The sequence below is a fragment of the Herpailurus yagouaroundi genome, unplaced genomic scaffold (assembly GCF_014898765.1).
Source record: "Herpailurus yagouaroundi ecotype Mexico unplaced genomic scaffold, PumYag 159, whole genome shotgun sequence".
NCBI lineage: Eukaryota > Metazoa > Chordata > Mammalia > Carnivora > Felidae > Herpailurus > Herpailurus yagouaroundi.
The window spans coordinates 46677117-46696762 of record NW_024412400.1 but is presented as its reverse complement, the minus strand read 5'-3'; the positions used below and the strand labels follow the sequence as shown (position 1 = coordinate 46696762).

Sequence of the window (19646 nt, the reverse complement as noted above, 5' to 3'; positions counted from 1 at the left end):
CTGTTTTGTGACCCAGTATATGATCTATCTTGGAGAATGTTCCATGTGCACTCGAGAAGAAAGTCTATTCTGTTGCTTTGGGATGCAGAGTTCTAAATATATCTGTCAAGTCCATCTGATCCAATGTCTCATTCAGGGCCCTTGTTTCTTTATTGACCGTGTGTCTAGATGATCTATCCATTTCTGTAAGTGGGGTGTTAAAGTCCCCTGCAATTACCACATTCTTCTCAATAAGGTTGCTTGTGTTTATGAGTAATTGTTTTATATATTTGGGCGCTCCGGTATTCGGCACATAGACATTTATAATTGTTAGCTCTTCCTGATGGATAGACCCTGTGATTATTATATAATGTCCTTCTTCATCTCTTGTTACAGCCTTTACTTTAAAGTCTAGTTTGTCTGATATAAGTATGGCTACTCCAGCTTTCTTTTGGCTTCCAGTAGCATGATAAATAGTTCTCCATCCCCTCACTCTCAATCTAAAGGTGTCCTCACGTCTAAAATGAGTCTCTTGTAGACAGCAAATAGATGGGTCTTGTTTTTTTATCCATTCTGATACCCTATGTCTTTTGGTTGGCGCATTTAATCCATTTACATTCAGTGTTATTATAGAAAGATATGGGTTTAGAGTCATTGTGATGTCTGTATGTTTTATGCTTGTAGTGATGTCTCTGATACTTTGTCTCACAGGGTCCCCCTTAGGATCTCTTGTAGGGCTGGTTTAGTGGTGACAAATTCCTTTAGTTTTTGTTTGTTTGGGAAGACCTTTATCTCTCCTTCTATTCCAAATGACAGGCTTGCTGGATAAAGTATTCTCGGCTGCATATTTTTTCTGTCTAGCACACTGAAAATCTCGTGCCAACTCTTTCTGGCCTGCCAAGTTTCAAAAGAGAGATCAGTCACGAGTCTTATAGGTCTCCCTTTATATGTGAGGGCACGTTTACCCCTTGCTGCTTAATTTTCTCTTTATCCTTGTATTTTGCCAGTTTCACTATGATATGTCGTGCAGAAGATCGATTCAAGTTACGTCTGAAGGGAGTTCTCTGCGCCTCTTGGATTTCAATTCCTTTTTCCTTCCCCACTTCAGGGAAGTTCTCAGCTATTATTTCTTCAAGTACCCCTTCAGCACCTTTCCCTCTCTCTTCCTCCTCTGGGATACCAATGATGCGTATATTATTTCTTTTTAGTGTATCACTTAGTTCTCTAATTTTCCCCTCATACTCCTGGATTTTTTTATCTCTCTTTTTCTCAGCTTCCTCTTTTTCCATAACTTTATCTTCTAGTTCACCTATTCTCTCCTCTGCCTCTTCAATCCGAGCTGTGGTGGTTTCCATTTTGTTATGCATTTCATTTAAAGCGTTTTTCAGCTCCTCGTGACTGTTCCTTAGTCCCTTGATCTCTGTAGCAAGAGATTCTCTGCTGTCAGCTATACTGTTTTCAAGCCCAGCGATTAATTTTATGACTATTATTCTAAATTCACTTTCTGTTATATTATTTAAATCCTTTTTGATCAGCTCATTAGCTGTTGTTATTTCCTGGAGATTCTTCTGAGGGGAATTCTTCCGCTTGGTCATTTTGGATAGTCCCTGGCGTGGTGAGGATCTGCAGGGCACTTCCCCTGTGCTGTGGTGTATAACTGGAGTTGGTGGGCAGAGCCGCAGTCAGACCTGATGTCTGCCCCCGGCCCACCGCTGGGGCCACAGTCAGACTGGTGCGTGCCTTCTCTTCCCCTCTCCTAGGGGCGGGATTCACTGTGGGGTGGGGTGGCCTGTCTGGGCTACTTGCACACTGCCAGGCTTGTGATGCTGGGGATCTGGCGTCTTAGCTGGGGTGGGTAGGCAAGGTGCACAGGGGCAGGAGGGGCAGGCTTAGCTTGCTTCTCCTTAGGTGATCCACTTCAGGAGGGGCCCTGTGGCAGCAGGAGGGAGTCAGATCCGCTGCCGGAGGTTTGGCTCCGCAGAAGCGCAGAGTTGGGTGTTTGCGCGGAGCGAGCAAGTTCCCTGGCAGGAACTGGTTCTCTTTGGGATTTTGGCTGGGGGATGGGCGGGGGAGATGGCGCTGGCGAGCGCCTTTGTTCCCCACCAAACTGAGCTCTGTCGTCCGGGGGCTCAGCAGCTTTCCTTCCCTTTGTCCTCCAGCCTTCCCGCTTTCTGAGCAGAGCTGTTCACTTATGACCTCCCAGCCGCTAAGTCGCGCTTGCTGTCGGAACACAGTCCGTCAGGCCCCTCCGCTTTTTGCAAGCCAGACTTGGGGGCTCTGCTTGGCCGGCGAGCCGCCCCTCCGCCCCGGCTCCCTCCCACCAGTCCGTGGAGCGCGCACCGCCTCGCCGCCCTTCCTACCCTCTTCCGTGGGCCTCTCGTCTGTGCTTGGCTCCGGCGACTCCGTTCTGCTAATCCTCTGGTGGTTTTCTGGGTTATTTAGGCAGGTGTAGGTGGAATCTAAGTGATCAGCAGGACGCGCGGTGAGCCCAGCGTCCTCCTACGCCGCCATCTTCTCTCCAACTCTATCATTCACTTCTTTATTTGAGATACTTTTTATCTGTGAGCGAGGCACCACAAAGCGGAAACTCTTGGTCAATTTTTAAAAATGATCACATGTACTTGCTTTCTTCCCTGTTCTTTACAGGTCCCTTGAGTTAAATGTATTAATCATTGTTCCAGTCCTCTATACACTTGTTATTTTTGACTGTTTTTCTTAATTACTGAAAGAGTTCTTTTTAAATCTCTCATTGTGGTTCTGAACATTTGTGTTTTTCCCTGTAGTTCTATTAATATTTTCTTCATATATTTAAGACCATGTTACTAAATCCATACAGATTCAGAGTTGGTATATTTTCTCGATGGTTTAACCTTTTCTGTAATGATGCGATCTTCTTAACCTGGCAGCAATGCTTTTAGATGTTATTTCCAGATACACATATTCCAACAATTTACTTTCAAACTTTCTGCTTACTTATGTTTTTAATCTGACAATATTGGTCCTACAACCAGATTATTTAGACCGCTAATATTTACTGTAATTATTAAAATAATTGATTTTAATCTACCACTTTATTTTGTGAAACCTCCTTCTTTTCTATTTTTGACTTCTTTCAGATTGGTTGACCTTTTCATTATTCTATTTTTTTCCTGTAATAGTTTACAAGTTATACCCCTTTTCTATTAATTGATTAATTGATTTTGAGACAGAGTGAACAGGGGAGAGGGGCAGATGGAGAGAGAAAACCCTTTTTTAAAAAATTTTTTAATGTTCATTTATTTTTGAGAGAGAGAGAGACAGAGACAGACAGAGCCCGAATTGGGGAGGAGTAGAGACAGAGGGAGACAGGGAATCTGAAGCAGTCTCCAGGCTCTGAGCTATCAACACAGAGCCCAGCGCGGGGCTTGAACCTGTGAACTGTGAGATCATGACTTGAGCTGAAGTCGTACAGTCAGCTGACTGAGCCACCCAGGCACCCCTAAGAGAGAGAGAATGTTAACCAGACTCCATGAGCTTGATGCAGATCCCACAACTCTGGGATCATGATGTGAGTTGAAATTAAGAGTCAGACACTAAACTGACTGAGCCACCCAGGTTCCTCCCTATTTGTATTCATTAAATGATTATCCTAAGAATTATAAGGTGTATTCTTAACCTCTCAAAAACAAATGAAATTATGAAAGATCTATCATTTATTTCTTCTTAGACAATCAAAAGAGCTTGGAAGACTTAAAATCTATCCTCTCCTCCACTCTTGAAATTATGATTTGTTTTTCTCATATTTTAATTTTATATATCTTATTATTTTAAACTTTCCAAGTTTAAGATTCACCTACATCTTAAAAAAAAATAGATTTACCTACATCTTGCCACATTATTGCTCCTTGCTTCTTCCTGTATTATAAACTTTTATCTGCATTTTCATTCTGTCTGAAACACTTATTTAAACCACCTTTTAGTGTGTTTCATTAATAGCAGCTCTATTAGTTTTTGTTTATCTGAATATGCCTTTATTTCTCCTGTATTCTTACGTAATATTGTTGTGCATCGAAGAATTTGGTTAACAGTAATTTTGTGTTGCACTTTGATGATATTCCACTGACTTAGAACTTACATTCTCGCTATTGAGAAGTAAGCTGTCAGGATGACTTGTACTTCTGTGAAGATACCTTTTTTCTCTAAGATTTTCTTTCTTTCTTTTTTTTTAGGTTTAAAAAAAATTTTTAAGTAATTTTACACCCAACATACTCACAACCCTGAGATCAAGAGTTGCATGCTTTACCGAATGAGCCAGCCAGGAGCCCCTCTATTTCTTTCTGTTGTATCTTGGGTTATTGATTGTCAACACGTTTGCCTTGTTGTCTGTATATCTATGTATACATTTATCTCTAGCTATTTATTTAATTTTAACCTCTTAAAAAAGTATGTTTAAGGTTCATGGAGCTTCTGTTATCTGTATCTTGACATCTTTCATCAGCTCTGCAAAATGCTCTAATATTTTTGTATTCTTAAATCTTCCTTTCTCTCCCATTCTTTCCCCTCTGTCTGGAATAACATTTAAAAGGCTAGTGGATTTTCAGGCTGTATCTGCTATATTTCTTATCTTCTCTACTGTATTTTCTGTCTTTCTGGGCTTCCATGCTTCATTGTGCATAGTCATCCATGAGTCATATGGCCCATCTTTTAGCTTGTAAATGATACCTACAGCTTGTGTAAGACCATTTAAACAATTTATAAAATTTTAATTTTGTTGATTTTATTTTTTTAGTTTTGGACTTTTGTTGGTTTTTCAAAATTCTACTTTTATGCCAAAATTTGCAATGATGGTTGTGAATTAATTGAAGAAACTTGGATAGTTACTTTATATTCTGTGGCTGATAATTGCAGTATCTGAATTTTGTAAAGTGTCTTTCTTTTGTCTGTTGATTCTGCTTGCTTCCCTTCATGGCTTCTTGTTTACTTCTTTGCTTGGATATGTTTTATTCTGTGCTGGCTGCTGATTTTGAAAAATTTTTGCAGGAATAATTTGAAGCCTATTACAATACTATATTTCTTCAGGGAGGATTTTTATACACTGTTAAGTATACTTGAATATCAACTGCTCATCAATTTAATTTATTTTCAAGGACAGATTTCCCACAACCATTCAGGTGATACAAAGCAAGACTCTAAATGCACATGGTTTGTTTTGTATCATGCTCCCTCTGACAATGAGACCATACCTCTTTAGAGCCTCACTTAAAGTCAGAAGTACTTCATAAGTCCCTGTTTTTTGGAGGGCCCTGGAATTTGACTGCAACTCTCTAGCTCATCTTGGTTGAGTAGTTTTCTTTTGATTCATATATGCCATTAGAGCAGAGAGACATTGAGTGCTAGGTTATCTTTGCATGTGTTTTTTTTTTTTTTTTTCCATATCCTTTAAAAAACTTTTTGGCCTAGGGGCACCTGGGTGGCTCAGTCAGTTAAGTGCCCGACTCTTGATTTTGGATCCGGTCATGATCTCACAGTTTGTGAGTTCAAGCCCCACATAGGGCTCTGTGCTGACAGTGTGGAACCTGTTTGAGATTCTCTGTCTCTCTTCTGTCTCTGCCCCTCCCCTGCTCACTCTATTTCTCTCTCAAAATAAATAAACTTAAAATAATTAAAAACAATTTTTTGGCCTGGAAATCTTTCATATGTTGTTAGCAGTTTAGTGCTCTCCAGAATATTATATTTTAATAATTATGGGTCAGAATTGATTGGTTCACCACTGTAGAAGCCTGAACTACATAAGAGAAAGGGCTCATTATGCGACATGATAAAAAGAAATTATCTCCAAAAATCCATGTCTTCTGATATACCCTTTGTACTGCATCAAGATGCCTCTCAGAGTGACAGTGAGTAGGCAGTAGGGAAGTAAATTTCTGGGAAGTAGCAGAAACTCTGTTCTGCAGTTTTTTTTTTATAAAAATCACAAAATTTGTATCTTTCCTTTGACTACAAATCATAAGAAGGTTATTCTGAAGGTATCAATAGCCAAACTTATATACTTTAAAATGTGTATAGAAATGAATAATCAACAAAATCAAGAGCAAGGTTTGTTTGATTGCATAATAAACTTATGAGCAATATTTATAATTAGAGTTAGTTATTGAATTGCAGATATTCATTTTTAAATCTATAAGTAATTTTTTTTTCATATAAGAACATTTCTTCTATGCCACTGGTGCCTGGTTTAATATTTAGGTCAGATAACCAGTATCAATAACAATTTTACTCATTATTAGACTAATTATGATTATGTATCACTTCACATTAATAGTTAATAGATGCCCAGTTTTGGGGTACCTGGGTGGCTCAGTGGATTAAGCTTCTTACTTTTGATTTTGGCTCAGGTCATGATCTCATAGTTCTTGAGTTCCAGCCCCTGTGAGTGCAGAGCCTGGTCAGGATTCTCTCTCCCTTTGTATCTGCCCCTCCCCCACTCACTCTCTCTGTCTCTCTCTCAAAATAAATAAATCAACTTAAAAATATTTAAAAACTAGATTCCAGTTTGGCTAAATATCATAGAGATAGTGTAATAGTTGGCATCTGAAAATTATAATTCCTTCTGCAAGTAAGTAGTATCTATAAACCTGTTAACATTTTTTGTCTATAGGCAAGATGATTATTCTGATAACAATAGTTTTCATGTAAGTTTTAGTATATGCCATGAAGAATACTGGAATAATCTGATTTTGTAACTATAGTGACTGATATCATTGGCTGATTGCACAAATACCAGCCCTAATATAACAAAATAGCATAGCACTTAGTCGACATATTAATGATATTTAAACCAATGACCTGGAAAGAGTACTTTATCATTTTATTTTTTAAAAATCTGACAGAAGGTAGGAATAGAAGCACTCAGGATACAAATGTTCTCTAATGTTGATTTCTATGTATAATCTCTAATTTCTAACATATTAACATAACATAATTTGCATGGATATTTTAGTGTTTGAAATAAATATTTAAGGGTAAGATATTTTTAGAAAAAAAAAAATCTGAGCAACATACCTGTTGAGTCACTGCTGCAGCTAAATTCCCTCCAGCACTGTCTCCAGGAATTCCAATTCTTTCAGGATCCACACCATATTTATCAAGAACATCTTGGTGTAAGAACCACTTTAATGCATTATATACGTCTTCAAATTGATTTGGAAAGTGATATTTAGGGGCTAGTCTGTAGCTGTGGGCAGAATAACAATGTTCGTTAAGCCAATTATTTTTCAAAAAATAAAATGTGTGTGGGGGGCATGCTCTAACCCTTAAAATCATAAGTAAAAACATTTTCTTTAGCAAACCTGGTATTTGAGGTCATTTGGAATCCAAAGACAAATGTCATTCTTATGATAATGCTTGCTATAAAAGCCTTTACAAATTTTTACATGTTTACATAAATAAAGGCTTGAATGCAAAACTTGGCTAAGATTTAGGGGAAAAAAACTCAGGTGATAATTTCCCTTAAATAAATTTTTACCAGAATGGTATTTTCTTTGTAATCATTTTACTTTATTAGTGACCAATAAGTAGCAAACAAACATTAGGAATTATTCTATTCCAACTCAATCTAATATTCAAGTTGGCAAGTAGTCACTATTATCCTTTTTTTTTTTTCAGTTTCTTGATTTTTCTATTTATTCCCATTTGTTTTGTTTTTTATTATTAATAATTGATGTAGAATGTTATTTGAGAGTAGATTGTGCCTGTATTCCAATACGTTATTTGGTTACTAATTACATTTAATGGAGGCTTGTACCATGAAATATTCTATACTAATTGTCTTAAATTTATTTGAGCACTTAATCTTTAAAACAAGTCTATGATATAGAAAATATTATATGACTCTCAGTTTACATCTGAGAAAATTGAGCTAAAATGATATTTGTCTGGTACAAAGTTATTCAATTAATTCTAGAACCAGCCTTTAAAACTGATTCTCTCACCCTGAAGCCCTCATCTTACTTTGCAAATTAAGAGTAGGCTAGAAATCCAGCAGAGGTCATTTGTCCCTAAGATGCAGTAGTTTAATTTTATTGTAACAGTTTTTTGACTTCCTGTTTTTGATCCCCGCTTGACCTAACTGTACAACTCTTTTCTCTCTGACTCTTTTCTGGTCATGTGAAGTTCATATTCTCTATTCTCACCTTCTCCATTTTATTTGAAACACCCCTAGAATAACCAAGGAATGACTAAGACAGCTTAGAGCATCCTACTCTGTATGGTATCTGGCCCAAACTCTAACAGATCAAGAGTACTCTTACTTGACTGAAATGACAACAACGTCAAATCTATCCACTGTCTGTTTTGACAGAAAGGCATAACTAAACAAAGCTGAAATAAAAGGAAATAGAATCAGAAACTAACCAGTGTATCGATGAGTGTTTCCATCAACACAGAGCTTATAACTAAAATTTGTTCCTCACTGAAATGTTCTGGGAAAACTATTTCTAGGATTTCATCATAGCTATAAAACATGAATTATTCTGCTCAGTGATCCTATGATATATGCATTGTCAACTCTCTGGTCCTTCCCCACATTTCACCCTGGATAACTTAAGCCAAATTCACTCTCTAAGATCAATCTCTTCCTCCTTCATTCAGCAAGTAGTAGGTGGTGAAAGAATAAACACAGACAATTAACCCCCTGGCTTTCAGCAAGTCACAGTCTACCACAGACAGGGGCAAGGAGGGCCAGGCACATAAATAAAAAGCAACAATGCAAAAAATATTAGTTGTTTTAATGGAGGGGTACAGAAAGTGTCATGTGGAAATGGCATTAGATTTTATTAAAACTGCCAGAGAAAACTAAAGAAAAGAGGAAGTAGGGAAAGCTAAAACCTGATTTATATATTTGTATGTTCTAGGCAGACAAGAAAAAATGTGTTTTCTGGAGCTTTTTTGGCCTTGTGAGCAGAGTGGGGATGAATCACACATATTTGCTATTGGGATTGGGTAAGTGCTTCCTTTTGCAGATAAGAAAATTTCAAGAAGATAAAATAGAATTTGCCAGTAATGAGAGGAGGGAGAAATCACAAAGTGTTACAAGGGGAAGTATCAGAATATGTAGTTGTCACAAACATGAAATCATGTGGGCCATGAAAAGAAGAGATTCCAAAGTCAGGTACTGAATATTCTTAAAATATCAAATACACACTAAGTTTTAAACTTTTACTTAACATTTATATAAAAAAGTCATTCTTGGGACACCTGGGTGGCTCAGTTAATTAGGTGACTCTTGATTTTGGCTGAGGTCATGATCTCATAGTCGTGAAATAGAGCCCTGAATCAGGCTCTGGATCCAGACTGGGCATGGATCCTGCTTGGGATTCTCTTCCTCTCTCCCTCTCTGCCCTGCCCCAACACTCTCCCTTCCTCTCCCCACCCCCTCTCTCATAGATAGATAGGTAGGTAGATAGATAGATAGATAGATAGATAAATGGTCATTCTTATATTTTGGATTAGAACATAGATTTTTACGTCTTTTTAATATAAAAATAAAAAACATCAAAATTTTGCTTATTGCTAAGTAAGCTTATTCTTACTTAGTTCCTTTCTCTTGGTAAGCATATTCCCATTCTTCAGTAATACTGTGATGAAAAGATTTTTAAAGAAGGGCTTTGGGTAACAGGGACTCATGGACACAAACTGAGGCATGGCATTATCAGACTTTGTCTTAGAAACCTCACTTCATTGCCAGCTAAGGCCTTTACTGCCTGTATTTGTAGAAAATCATAGAGAGGATCACATCCTTTCCTACTTTGATTTATGTTTCCAGTCTACATCATTCCATCAACACCTCTTTTCTTCTTGTCGCAGAGTGTGTTTCTCTTCCTATGTGTTGCCAATCCTTCTCCTCTGTACTAAGTCCAATTTCATCTCATATCTTCTAGATCAGGCAAACCTCATTCCATCCTCCAGCCCCCTCCCCTTTTCTACAACTTATTTCTATTAACCCCCACCTTTACCTTGAGTTTACAAACATGTTCATAGATCTCCTACAGGTAGATATAAAATAAATATAAAACATGCTTTTATACATAAAATATAAAACTTTATATTATATAAAGTAACACTATATATATTACATATTTAACATTTATGTAAATATTGAAAATACATAAAATTGAAATACACTTTTTTATATAAAATAAAGATAAAATACTCATACTCAACTCTTCTTTTCCATCTAACACCTTTCTCATTTCTTTCCATATCTATGCTGATTGAAAGACTAGAGTCACATCTCCATTTCCTCATTCCTCATTCACTATTCAATGTACTCCATTTTGGTTTCATTGCAACATCCCATCATTTCTGCCATTAACAAGTTCAATAATAAATTTCTAAGTTCATGAAACACTTTTCTTTCTTCTGAAATTTGCTACAGCCTTGGCTATTGATTATCCCTTTAAGAAAGAGATTTAAAATAATTCCTTTAAACTAACAGAGCTCAAAGAAATGAATTTCAGACAACTGAAGTGTTAGCTTATCTAGGATGTTGAATAATATATCTTCTTGATATGTTGAAATCACCATCTTAATACAATGTGTGTTATATGATAAACTACAATCTCTAAAAAGGGGCACATACCAGCACTCCCCAAACACCAACCACCACCATGAATATAAAATAAGCCTCTTCTTAGTCTCTCCGGCTTTCATTTTGGTACATATATGCGGACAGGAACATTGTTGAAAGTTGTCTCCATCACAGTGACATTTTCATCAGATGTGGGTGGGACTTCTTGAAAGCTCATAAAGAACATTACAATGTTCATGGCATGGTTGATTCCCAATAGTTCAATAAACAGAACCTAAAAGGGTGGGGGGAACCACACCAGGTTACACATAGCAAATATCAATGTTATTTATGCACATAGGAGTATGCTATATGCTCCCAATGGTCCTGTGTCATACTGTCACAGGTAAATCTGAATGCCATGGTTAGAAATTTCCATGACTGGAAATTCAGACTTTTTACCATAATAGTTGCTTTAGATTTAAAAAAAGATATGTAAAGAATTATTCAAGTATTACAACTTGGTGGGTTCTAGGCTTCCTACTTTGAGCACAAAGATCAACAGGGTAAGTTCCCTACTTTAAATAAGGTCAGAGTCAAGTGGGAGAAATGGATATATATAAGCAGTTATAAAGCAACATAATTACATAACTGCATGTCTCATAGACAAGTACAATGAACTTTGGCAAGGGTTAATGGAAAGGTAAACTAGCTGCCTGGATGTGAGACCTAGGGAAGAGTTTTCAAATAGTAGGTGACCTCTGATACGGAACAAAGTTTGGCTGGACAAAGGAGGAAATCTCACTCTAGGCCAAAATTAAAGACACGGGTATACTCCTACTTCAATCAGAGAAATGCAGGTAGCTTAGTAAAGCTAGGAAGTCAGGTCCCTACAGGGATGCGTAAAAGAAAAAGGACCTCAAAAGGTAAGTGGGAGCCAAACCATGATCTATAATATTGGAATTCCAAGAATCAAAAAAATTGTTTTCCAACCTTACGTTGGAAACATGTGGAGTATGGTCCTAAGTGATCGATTAAAGAGTTGGGTCAACCTCTGTCCCATTTAATGAAGATAAATGCAAAGGGAATAAACAAAATTATCTAATTTCAACACCAAATTATCCCCATGTTCCTGAAAGGTAGGTCAGGGAGATACATTTCCCAGAACTCCTTGCCAGGTTAAATTGTGTTACACAGAGCACTCTTGTAAGACTGATAGGGTAGAAATAAAGAAAAAGCCATTATTTCCTCTGAGCCCCTATGGATATTTATGTGAACATTGACAATTATGTGGCTTTCCGTACCTCTGATTGTCCTTTTGAGAATTACCAGTTCAGTGATGCAAGCAGCTTCAAGTACTGGTGGCTTCCCTTCACCCCACACTCTAAAGGTTGTATACCTCAAATTCTATATTCTCAAACTGTTCCTATTGGGATATTTATAACAGTATCTATATTGTAAGAAAACAATGATTGATAGAGAATATAGCCCAGAAGTTCTCAAGAAAGGAGACCACTTAAGACATGTGCTGGAATTAGATAACTGACCTGGTTAGATTTACATCTAGTAAATTGTCTCATTGCTAATGCAAAATAGAATCTGTTCACACAGGAAATGTAGTAGCAAAAAAGTTATTAAATTAACACCTGTAATAGTTCTTATTAAAGGATAGTTTTGAGAGATCAAGTAGCTATTGCAATAAAATATTATGGTGAAAATAATGAGTTCAAGCACTAACTGAACTTGAAACATTACTGAAAGAAAAATTACTTTCTCAGTTATTTAGGTTTTCAGTTCAAGTTACAGTCAGTAAAGCAGATACTCTGCAAACTTTCCCTAGAAGAAATCTCATCTTTAACAGCTCTAAAAGCAGAACCAAAGTTTGATCTTGTAAACTGTAGAATTGCCATGCAAGGTAAAGTCACCATCCACCAGACATTTAAAAAGCTTGGTCTAAGTTTCATATGTGGGTGATATTCTGAGTAGATTACATACATTTTTATGGGTTCTGAACATCCTCAACTCCCAAATCCTCCCAGACCTCCCCTAGTAGAAGCAACAGAAACCAGCTTCAGTAGTAGAAGTATTTAAGGAAAATGAGGCACCAAATTTCCCAGCTATTGGAGGGGAAGAAATCCAAAGGCTGAGGGAAATAGTAATATCTAATATCTAATTTGGTATTGTAAATAAATATCTAATTTATTATTGTAATCCATAACCCACCGCAACGCTGTGTATTCAGCAAACTCCAGAGGATATCTATATAAAGACATTGAGAAATGTATTAGTGAGTGGAACCTTAGCATCTTAGCATACCAAAAGAAATGAGAAAAGATAGTATAAAATCAACTAACAGATTGATGACAGGTTGATAAATACTAACAGCTACACACACACACACACCCATACACACACACACACACATAAATATGCACTCACATGTATATAATGTACTATATATATTTATATTAAGTTATAGATCTCATTAATATCTAAGTCTAGCCCATGTACAAATCTGTATTTATATGCACATCAATATCCATGTCTGTTTCTATCTCTATAAAACTTTTAGGTATTTTTCCAGAAATTTTACTTGAACATGATTTTCAATATTTTATCCAGGATTGCCAAGGTTCAGCTGGGAAATTTTTTCATATGGTTTTATCTGGCTATAAAATCACAAGCATACAGTGATAACACAGGCAGTTGTATGGAGATAGATATAAATAGCAATAATATTTACTGTGTTTAGTTTTTGCCAGGTACTGTGCTTATTCCCATTCAATTCTTACTAAGACCTGATAAGTAGTAATATATTCCAGATTTTCAGTTGAGTACATTGAGATGGGAGAGTTTAAAATTTCTGTTCATGTCCACCTAGGCAGTAGATGCTGGATGTGGGACTGAAGTCCAGGTCTGACTCTGGAGCAGATGTCACTCCTGACTGGCCAATAGGCCATCTCTTAGTGACCATCACTGCAAAAGGCCCATTGAAGAAGACAGAGCGTGACAGTGGATGCAGCAGTCAAGGATCCCTCAGTATCCATAGAACTTTGACGGGTATGAGAGAAAACACAGAAACCTCTTTGGCCACCTTGCGGCTGGCCCAGGGTCCAGCAGAATGTTGTTATATTTTATTACCAGCTGCATTTTCCAATCTACGAATGCTACATCTGGGTATGTGTTTAAGCATCAAACATCAGTATGTTAAAAATAGTGTCCGTTGTCCCTGGAGTCTGAACTGAATAAGAAGGGCTTTACAGTTTCTTTAATTGTCTTCCCTTTCATGAAGTCTGATGAGTTAGAGCATTAAGTTAATGGATATATCTTCTCAAATCATTTACTGTTTTTACACTAACTCTAAACCCTAAAAGGATTTTTAATGTAAATTTGAGATATCAAATTATAAACAAAAAAAATTCCGACCAACTCTGGAATTTATATCCTTCAGTTTATGGACAAAATGATTTCTTGCATCTTTATCTTCCAAAGATCTATCATCTAAAGGAAAAATAGTAAAATAAATTTCTGATGATCCAAATTTAAGAAACAGTACTATGACTTTGGCTGCACCCAAGTTACAGATCTGCATATCAATTGTAGATATTCAGCAGTTTGAAAACTAAAAAGATAATTGGGCCTCAAAATGTTCATCCTTTATAGGCCAAAGAGTAGCAAAACGAAATAAGCAGGGCTAGAAGAATGAACACCAAATGTAGGAAAAGAACAGAGTTGATAAAACCAGTATTTTTAAAAATGGTCTCAAACCTAGGGAACTTCAAATTGTCCCAATACAATTAAGGAAAACCTTGTAATCTGGTATAATGATGGAAAACACTTTCACAAATGCTTATAATCTCAAACCGGAGATAGAGCTGACAGTGTTATGTTATTTGATTATAATGTTACTTCTTGCCAAGATGAGATGCAACCTCCAAGTCCTTTCAAGGTGATGCTGAGCCATATATCAAAGTTGGCATTTTGGTTAATTATATTTGATATTTCTATTCCAGGAGACAATGCTACATCACAGACAAGTTGACAGGTGATTATATTCAGTGACTTCCATTTTTCTTCATCATTGAATTATTAAAAGTTTGAATTACTATTCAAACAGCTTCCAACTCATGAAGAAAAAAAATTAGAAAAAAAAATTGCTACAAAGTGGATGATATACTACACAGTATTGCAGAATGGATTTTAAGAAGAATGGTATGAAGAAATATCACAAAGGAAAAATATACATATTCATAGAAGACATGGACATATTTGGTGGTGATCACTAGTCAAAACAAGGAGGTGACTAAAAACTGGTACTGGTAGAACTTAGAAGAGGAATATATAATGAAGGACAAAATAATTTCAGAAATAAACACTAATGGGGCGCCTGGGTGGCTCAGTCGGTTGAGCATCTGACTTCGGCTCAGGTCATGATCTCACAGTTTGTGAGTTCAAGTCCCACGTTGGGCTCTGTGCTGACAGCTCGGAGCCTGGAACCTGCTTCGGATTCTGTGTTTCCTTCTCCCTCTGTCCATCCCCCTCTTGTGCTCTGTCTCTGTCTCTCAAAAATAAATAAATAAATGTAAAAAAAAAAAAAAAGAAAAAAGAAATAAACACTAAGTTGAAAGTAACACAAGGTATTATATACGATAGAAATGAGAAAATCAAAAGGAAGAAAAATGTAGAAAAAGATTAAAAAGTACTAGGAGGGAAAATGACACCATTTTTGAAGACATACTGAGAGGATCGTGTATGTATTTACATGTGTATATATGTATATATACTTACAAAATTAAATAATAAAAGAAAACAAAACTATAGACCAAAATAAATATTTTAAATAAAATTCAAGAATAACTTATAAAAGATAAAGAGTTGAAGCTATACTCCAGTGAAACTGACCCAAATCCAACAACATACTTGCTAACAAAATTACTACAAATGATCAAATCACTAATAAAATGAAAATAAGACAAGTCTTGCACTTATTCAGAGCTACATTAATGCCAGAAGAGATATTTAAGAACACCTTTAAAAATTCAAGGAAAGAGATAATGAGCTAAGTGTTTAATATACAGGTTAATTGTTCTCAAATTATTATTTCAATTTTTTTTTGTTTTTTGCTCCAGAAGGCAGTTTGCTACAAGATGTTTAAAGGAGATGAAAAAAAAAAAAAAAAGCGCTTCAATTTCACATAATTAGCCTTACTAGAAAAGAACCACAAGTCTTTGAGGGGCAACTGGAGACACTGGATAGGGCAGCCAACTGCCCTGTCACCTTAGCAGGTCATGCTTTACAACTGGAAATCATGTACATCCAGTTTCCTTTGGTTTTTTACCAGCTGACTTGTTTACAAATATTTCAGTATGAATGCATTTGCATGCTTAAATACAAGGTTATTGCACAGAATTCTGTAACTAATCACAGCGCTAGTCAATCTTACTGTTTCTGAAGTTCACACTTCAAAGTGCTTCATTTGGGCAGGATTCATGCCATGAAACTCACGATACGACTTTTTGTCGGTCTTCCTGTCTTTTAATATTTAAAAGATTACATTTGTCTTTTAATATTTAAAGTTAAAGCTGCTTGACTACTTCCTTCATATTTATTCTATTAGGGGTCTGCATTAAGGAATAGTTAAAATAAAAAAAAGCTTTTAAAATCAGCAAGCCAGTTTTACGAACAAAATTTCCAAGACAGTAGAAATTTTTTTTAAATAACAATACTACAAATACTTTCTCCTGATTAAACTGTTAAATAGTCAGTCAATAAAGCTCTATAATTACCAAATCTGTTAAAGTTTTCATATATGTGTTAACCAACATTAGTTTCCATGGCTCCTCAATGTTATCTGGGACAGGTATATAAACATAATATGCCCCAAGAACCCCCATAATCAGAAGTAAAATGGTCTTTCTTCCCACGATGGTTCTCATCTGCTCTTTTGACTTGGTGACACGGCAAATACACTTGAAATATTCAGTGGCTGAAAATTACATCCACGTTTTGGGACCCTCATAAAGTGTCATCTAACTTCCTGAACACAAATTCCACTGCTTAGTCTGTCATTTCATTGGCTGTCCTGTTACTAAGTTTACTCATTAAACTTAGTAACAAGTACAAAGAACTCTTCTGTTGCAAATTTTATCATATCCAACAGCCTTTATTATGTTGCTAGTCAAGTCAGTAAACAAACATGTATTGCACAGTTACTAGGTGTAGTAACTACTAAAGAATAGGCCACGATCAAATATAAGAAACTCAGTATATGCTTCAAATAACAAATCTCAGAGTTGGGGAGAACCAACAAATATTTGAAAAGTATTGAGACCTTTTACAAAGTAATATAGATATGGTCATATGTATTTTGTATTACTTTTATTGTCTTGCTACAATTAAAATTACCAGTGAATAATAATCATGTTAAAATTATATAATAATCATGGAGAGAGCTAACAGTTTTTGACTACTTACTCTGATCCAAGAAAGTGTACTAAAACAATTAAAACTTATTTAAAGTTCAAAAGTATTGTCACATGAGAGAGAGAGAGAGAAACTGAGACAAAGTTCAGAAACTCGTGCAAGGTCAACAGTATGGAGTGAAATCAGTACAGAGTCCTCTTAAGAGTGCACATTAAAACCTCACTTGTCCCAGTCTTCAATTAGTCTCAGATTACAGATAAATACCTGAAATTAAGAAGATTAAGTAACTTGTCAAGGTCATACAAAATCAAGTAGCAGTGTTAGAGACACTTATTGTTCACTAAATACCCCTGAAATACTTAGATCCCTTCTCTTGAGGTTAAGTGAGGTTATGGGGCTAGTGCTGGTAAAAAGGACCTGATAGAAAGTCATTTGTCATTTCCAGACAGAAGTAGTTAAGTAAGATCCAAAGACCTGGAAAACATTTGTTTTTGTTTTGCTTCCAAGATTTTATTAAAACTCAAATTAGTTAACATATAGTGTAGTACTGGTTTCAGGAGTAGAATTCAGCGATTCATCCCTTACATATGACACCCAGTGCTCATCACAAGTGCCCTCCTTAATGCCCACCTCCCTCTAGCAACCCTCAGTTTGTTCTCCAGAGTTAAGATTCTCTTACAGTTTGACTCCCTCTCTCAAACCATCTTTTAAAATGGTAGGATCACAAAATGTAAGTAGTTTGGATTGCTAAGGGACCCAAGAGTTTAAGTGCTCAAATTCCAGAAGCATTTTCTTGTGGAGCAAGTAAATTTCATGCCAAGTTTAAAATATGTGACATAATCCCCATATCACTTTAAATATATTATATTACTTAGCTCTCATATCAACAGTGGAATGTAAGAACTAAGACTATGAAAAGTTTCTTTCTTTCCCAAGATCACTTCATTACATATTTCCAAAGCTATCATTTTAGCCTAGATCCTCAGGCTCTGAGGTCTTTATTCTTAACTCTGCAAATTAACGAGAAGGGGAAATCCATAGGAGCTGGTCATGTCCATGTAGTGTCACTGTTAATTTTATTCAAAAAATTCTTGAACTTCTAGGACTTAGATCCTTTTTTACCTACTTGTATCTGTCTTATCTAGCCACACCCAGGGAAGGCACTGACATCAGCTTCTCTTTCCATACTTAGTTCATCTGGGACACAGATTTATTTTGGACATAATAAATCCTTCAATAAAGTTGAGAGGATTTTGATATACAGGACATGTGGACTAAAGTATAATCAATACTTCAATTACTTGATAACACTTCAAGTCTGTTTACTGTCCATCTTGACAGAATATCGTATCTATAGAGTTTAAGTAAAACAAAACAAAATCAAAATATTAATGAGAATTAATAAATCATGTGATTTGATTTTTTCTTCATAGAAAGCCTCCCATGATAATTTCGTATTTCTACAATTTATATTGAAATCCTAGGAAGAAAATCTAACAGTGGTCCCAAACATCAACTAATACTACTCAGGGATTCTTTGACTTGCTCCTGATTAGCTTTCTAAGCTCCATTCTGTCAAGTCCCATTCAAATCCTATACCAGCATCCAGCATCAATGTAGCTGTCTTCATTCAATGTGACTGACATGGTGTTAGTTGCTGGGAAGGCCAAAACGAAATACGTTTTCTGATTTCAAAGAGCTCATATTGTGGGGGCACATATGTACACATCAACAGCCCTTGCCTTGAAAAGAGGAAGGTGCTAAAGGAATTCTATAAATTTTGAAATCTTTTATGAAACAAGATAAATACAAGAGCTACAAATATGCAAATTATAAAGGTTTATGGCAAAGGTTACACTGAGACACGTGTTTGGGTAAGGGTAATGGGTTGGTAAGTTAGAGAAAGTAATACTTTCCAGCTAAAATTCTTTTCAAATAAAGAGTCCTTTATTTAGTAAAGGAGTAAAGTAATCCTTTATTTAGGATTCTTTTCAAATAAAGAGTCCTTTATTTAGTAAAGTAATGAAGGAGATTTAGTAAATACAATTTTTAAGAGAAATTTCTCAATTTAACATATAACTATTCTTTTATACAAGTTTTATCTTTTTTAAAAAAAAAATTTTTTTTCAACGTTTATTTATTTTGGGGACAGAGAGAGACAGAGCATGAATGGGGGAGGGGCAGAGAGAGAGGGAGACACAGAATCGGAAACAGGCTCCAGGCTCTGAGCCATCAGCCCAGAGCCTGACGCGGGGCTCGAACTCACGGACTGCGAGATCGTGACCTGGCTGAAGTCGGACACTTAACCGACTGCGCCACCCAGGCGCCCCAATACAAGTTTTATCTTAATATGCAATTATGGCTGACTGCATTTTGTTCAATTTGTTGTTGATTAACTGCACTGATCCATAGCAGCTGGAGTTTGGGTGTATGTGTTTGTTTACCATCTAAAAGTTGGATGAGCCCCTCCTTCTGCATTACCAATGGGATTCCCACATAGAAAGAGGGGGTATAAATGAAAACTTTGGATTTGTAGCATTACTCACTAAATACTGCATTTTACATCAACTGCTCTTGCATTAGTGCTCTGAAAGAACCATGATCTTAATAAACTTGCTAAGTCAGATGAATGTAAGTAGAGATTTTTTCCAGGCCAAAGAATAATGAGATTTGGTTAACCAATAGTGTACAGACCTAT

The 19646-nt window shown here is 36.2% G+C and overlaps 1 protein-coding gene across 1 annotated transcript in view; it reads right to left on the bottom strand.

Moving 5' to 3' along the window:
- Positions 1–16682, bottom strand: part of AADAC (arylacetamide deacetylase) — a 31844-nt gene extending 15162 nt beyond the window's left edge. Inside the window, 4 exon segments of the mRNA XM_040481125.1 lie at positions 7021–7192; positions 8268–8337; positions 10598–10820; positions 16312–16682. Coding sequence (XP_040337059.1) covers positions 7021–7192; positions 8268–8337; positions 10598–10820; positions 16312–16461 — 615 coding nt within the window. The 5' untranslated portion in view covers positions 16462–16682.
- Positions 16683–19646: the final 2964 nt, after the last annotated feature.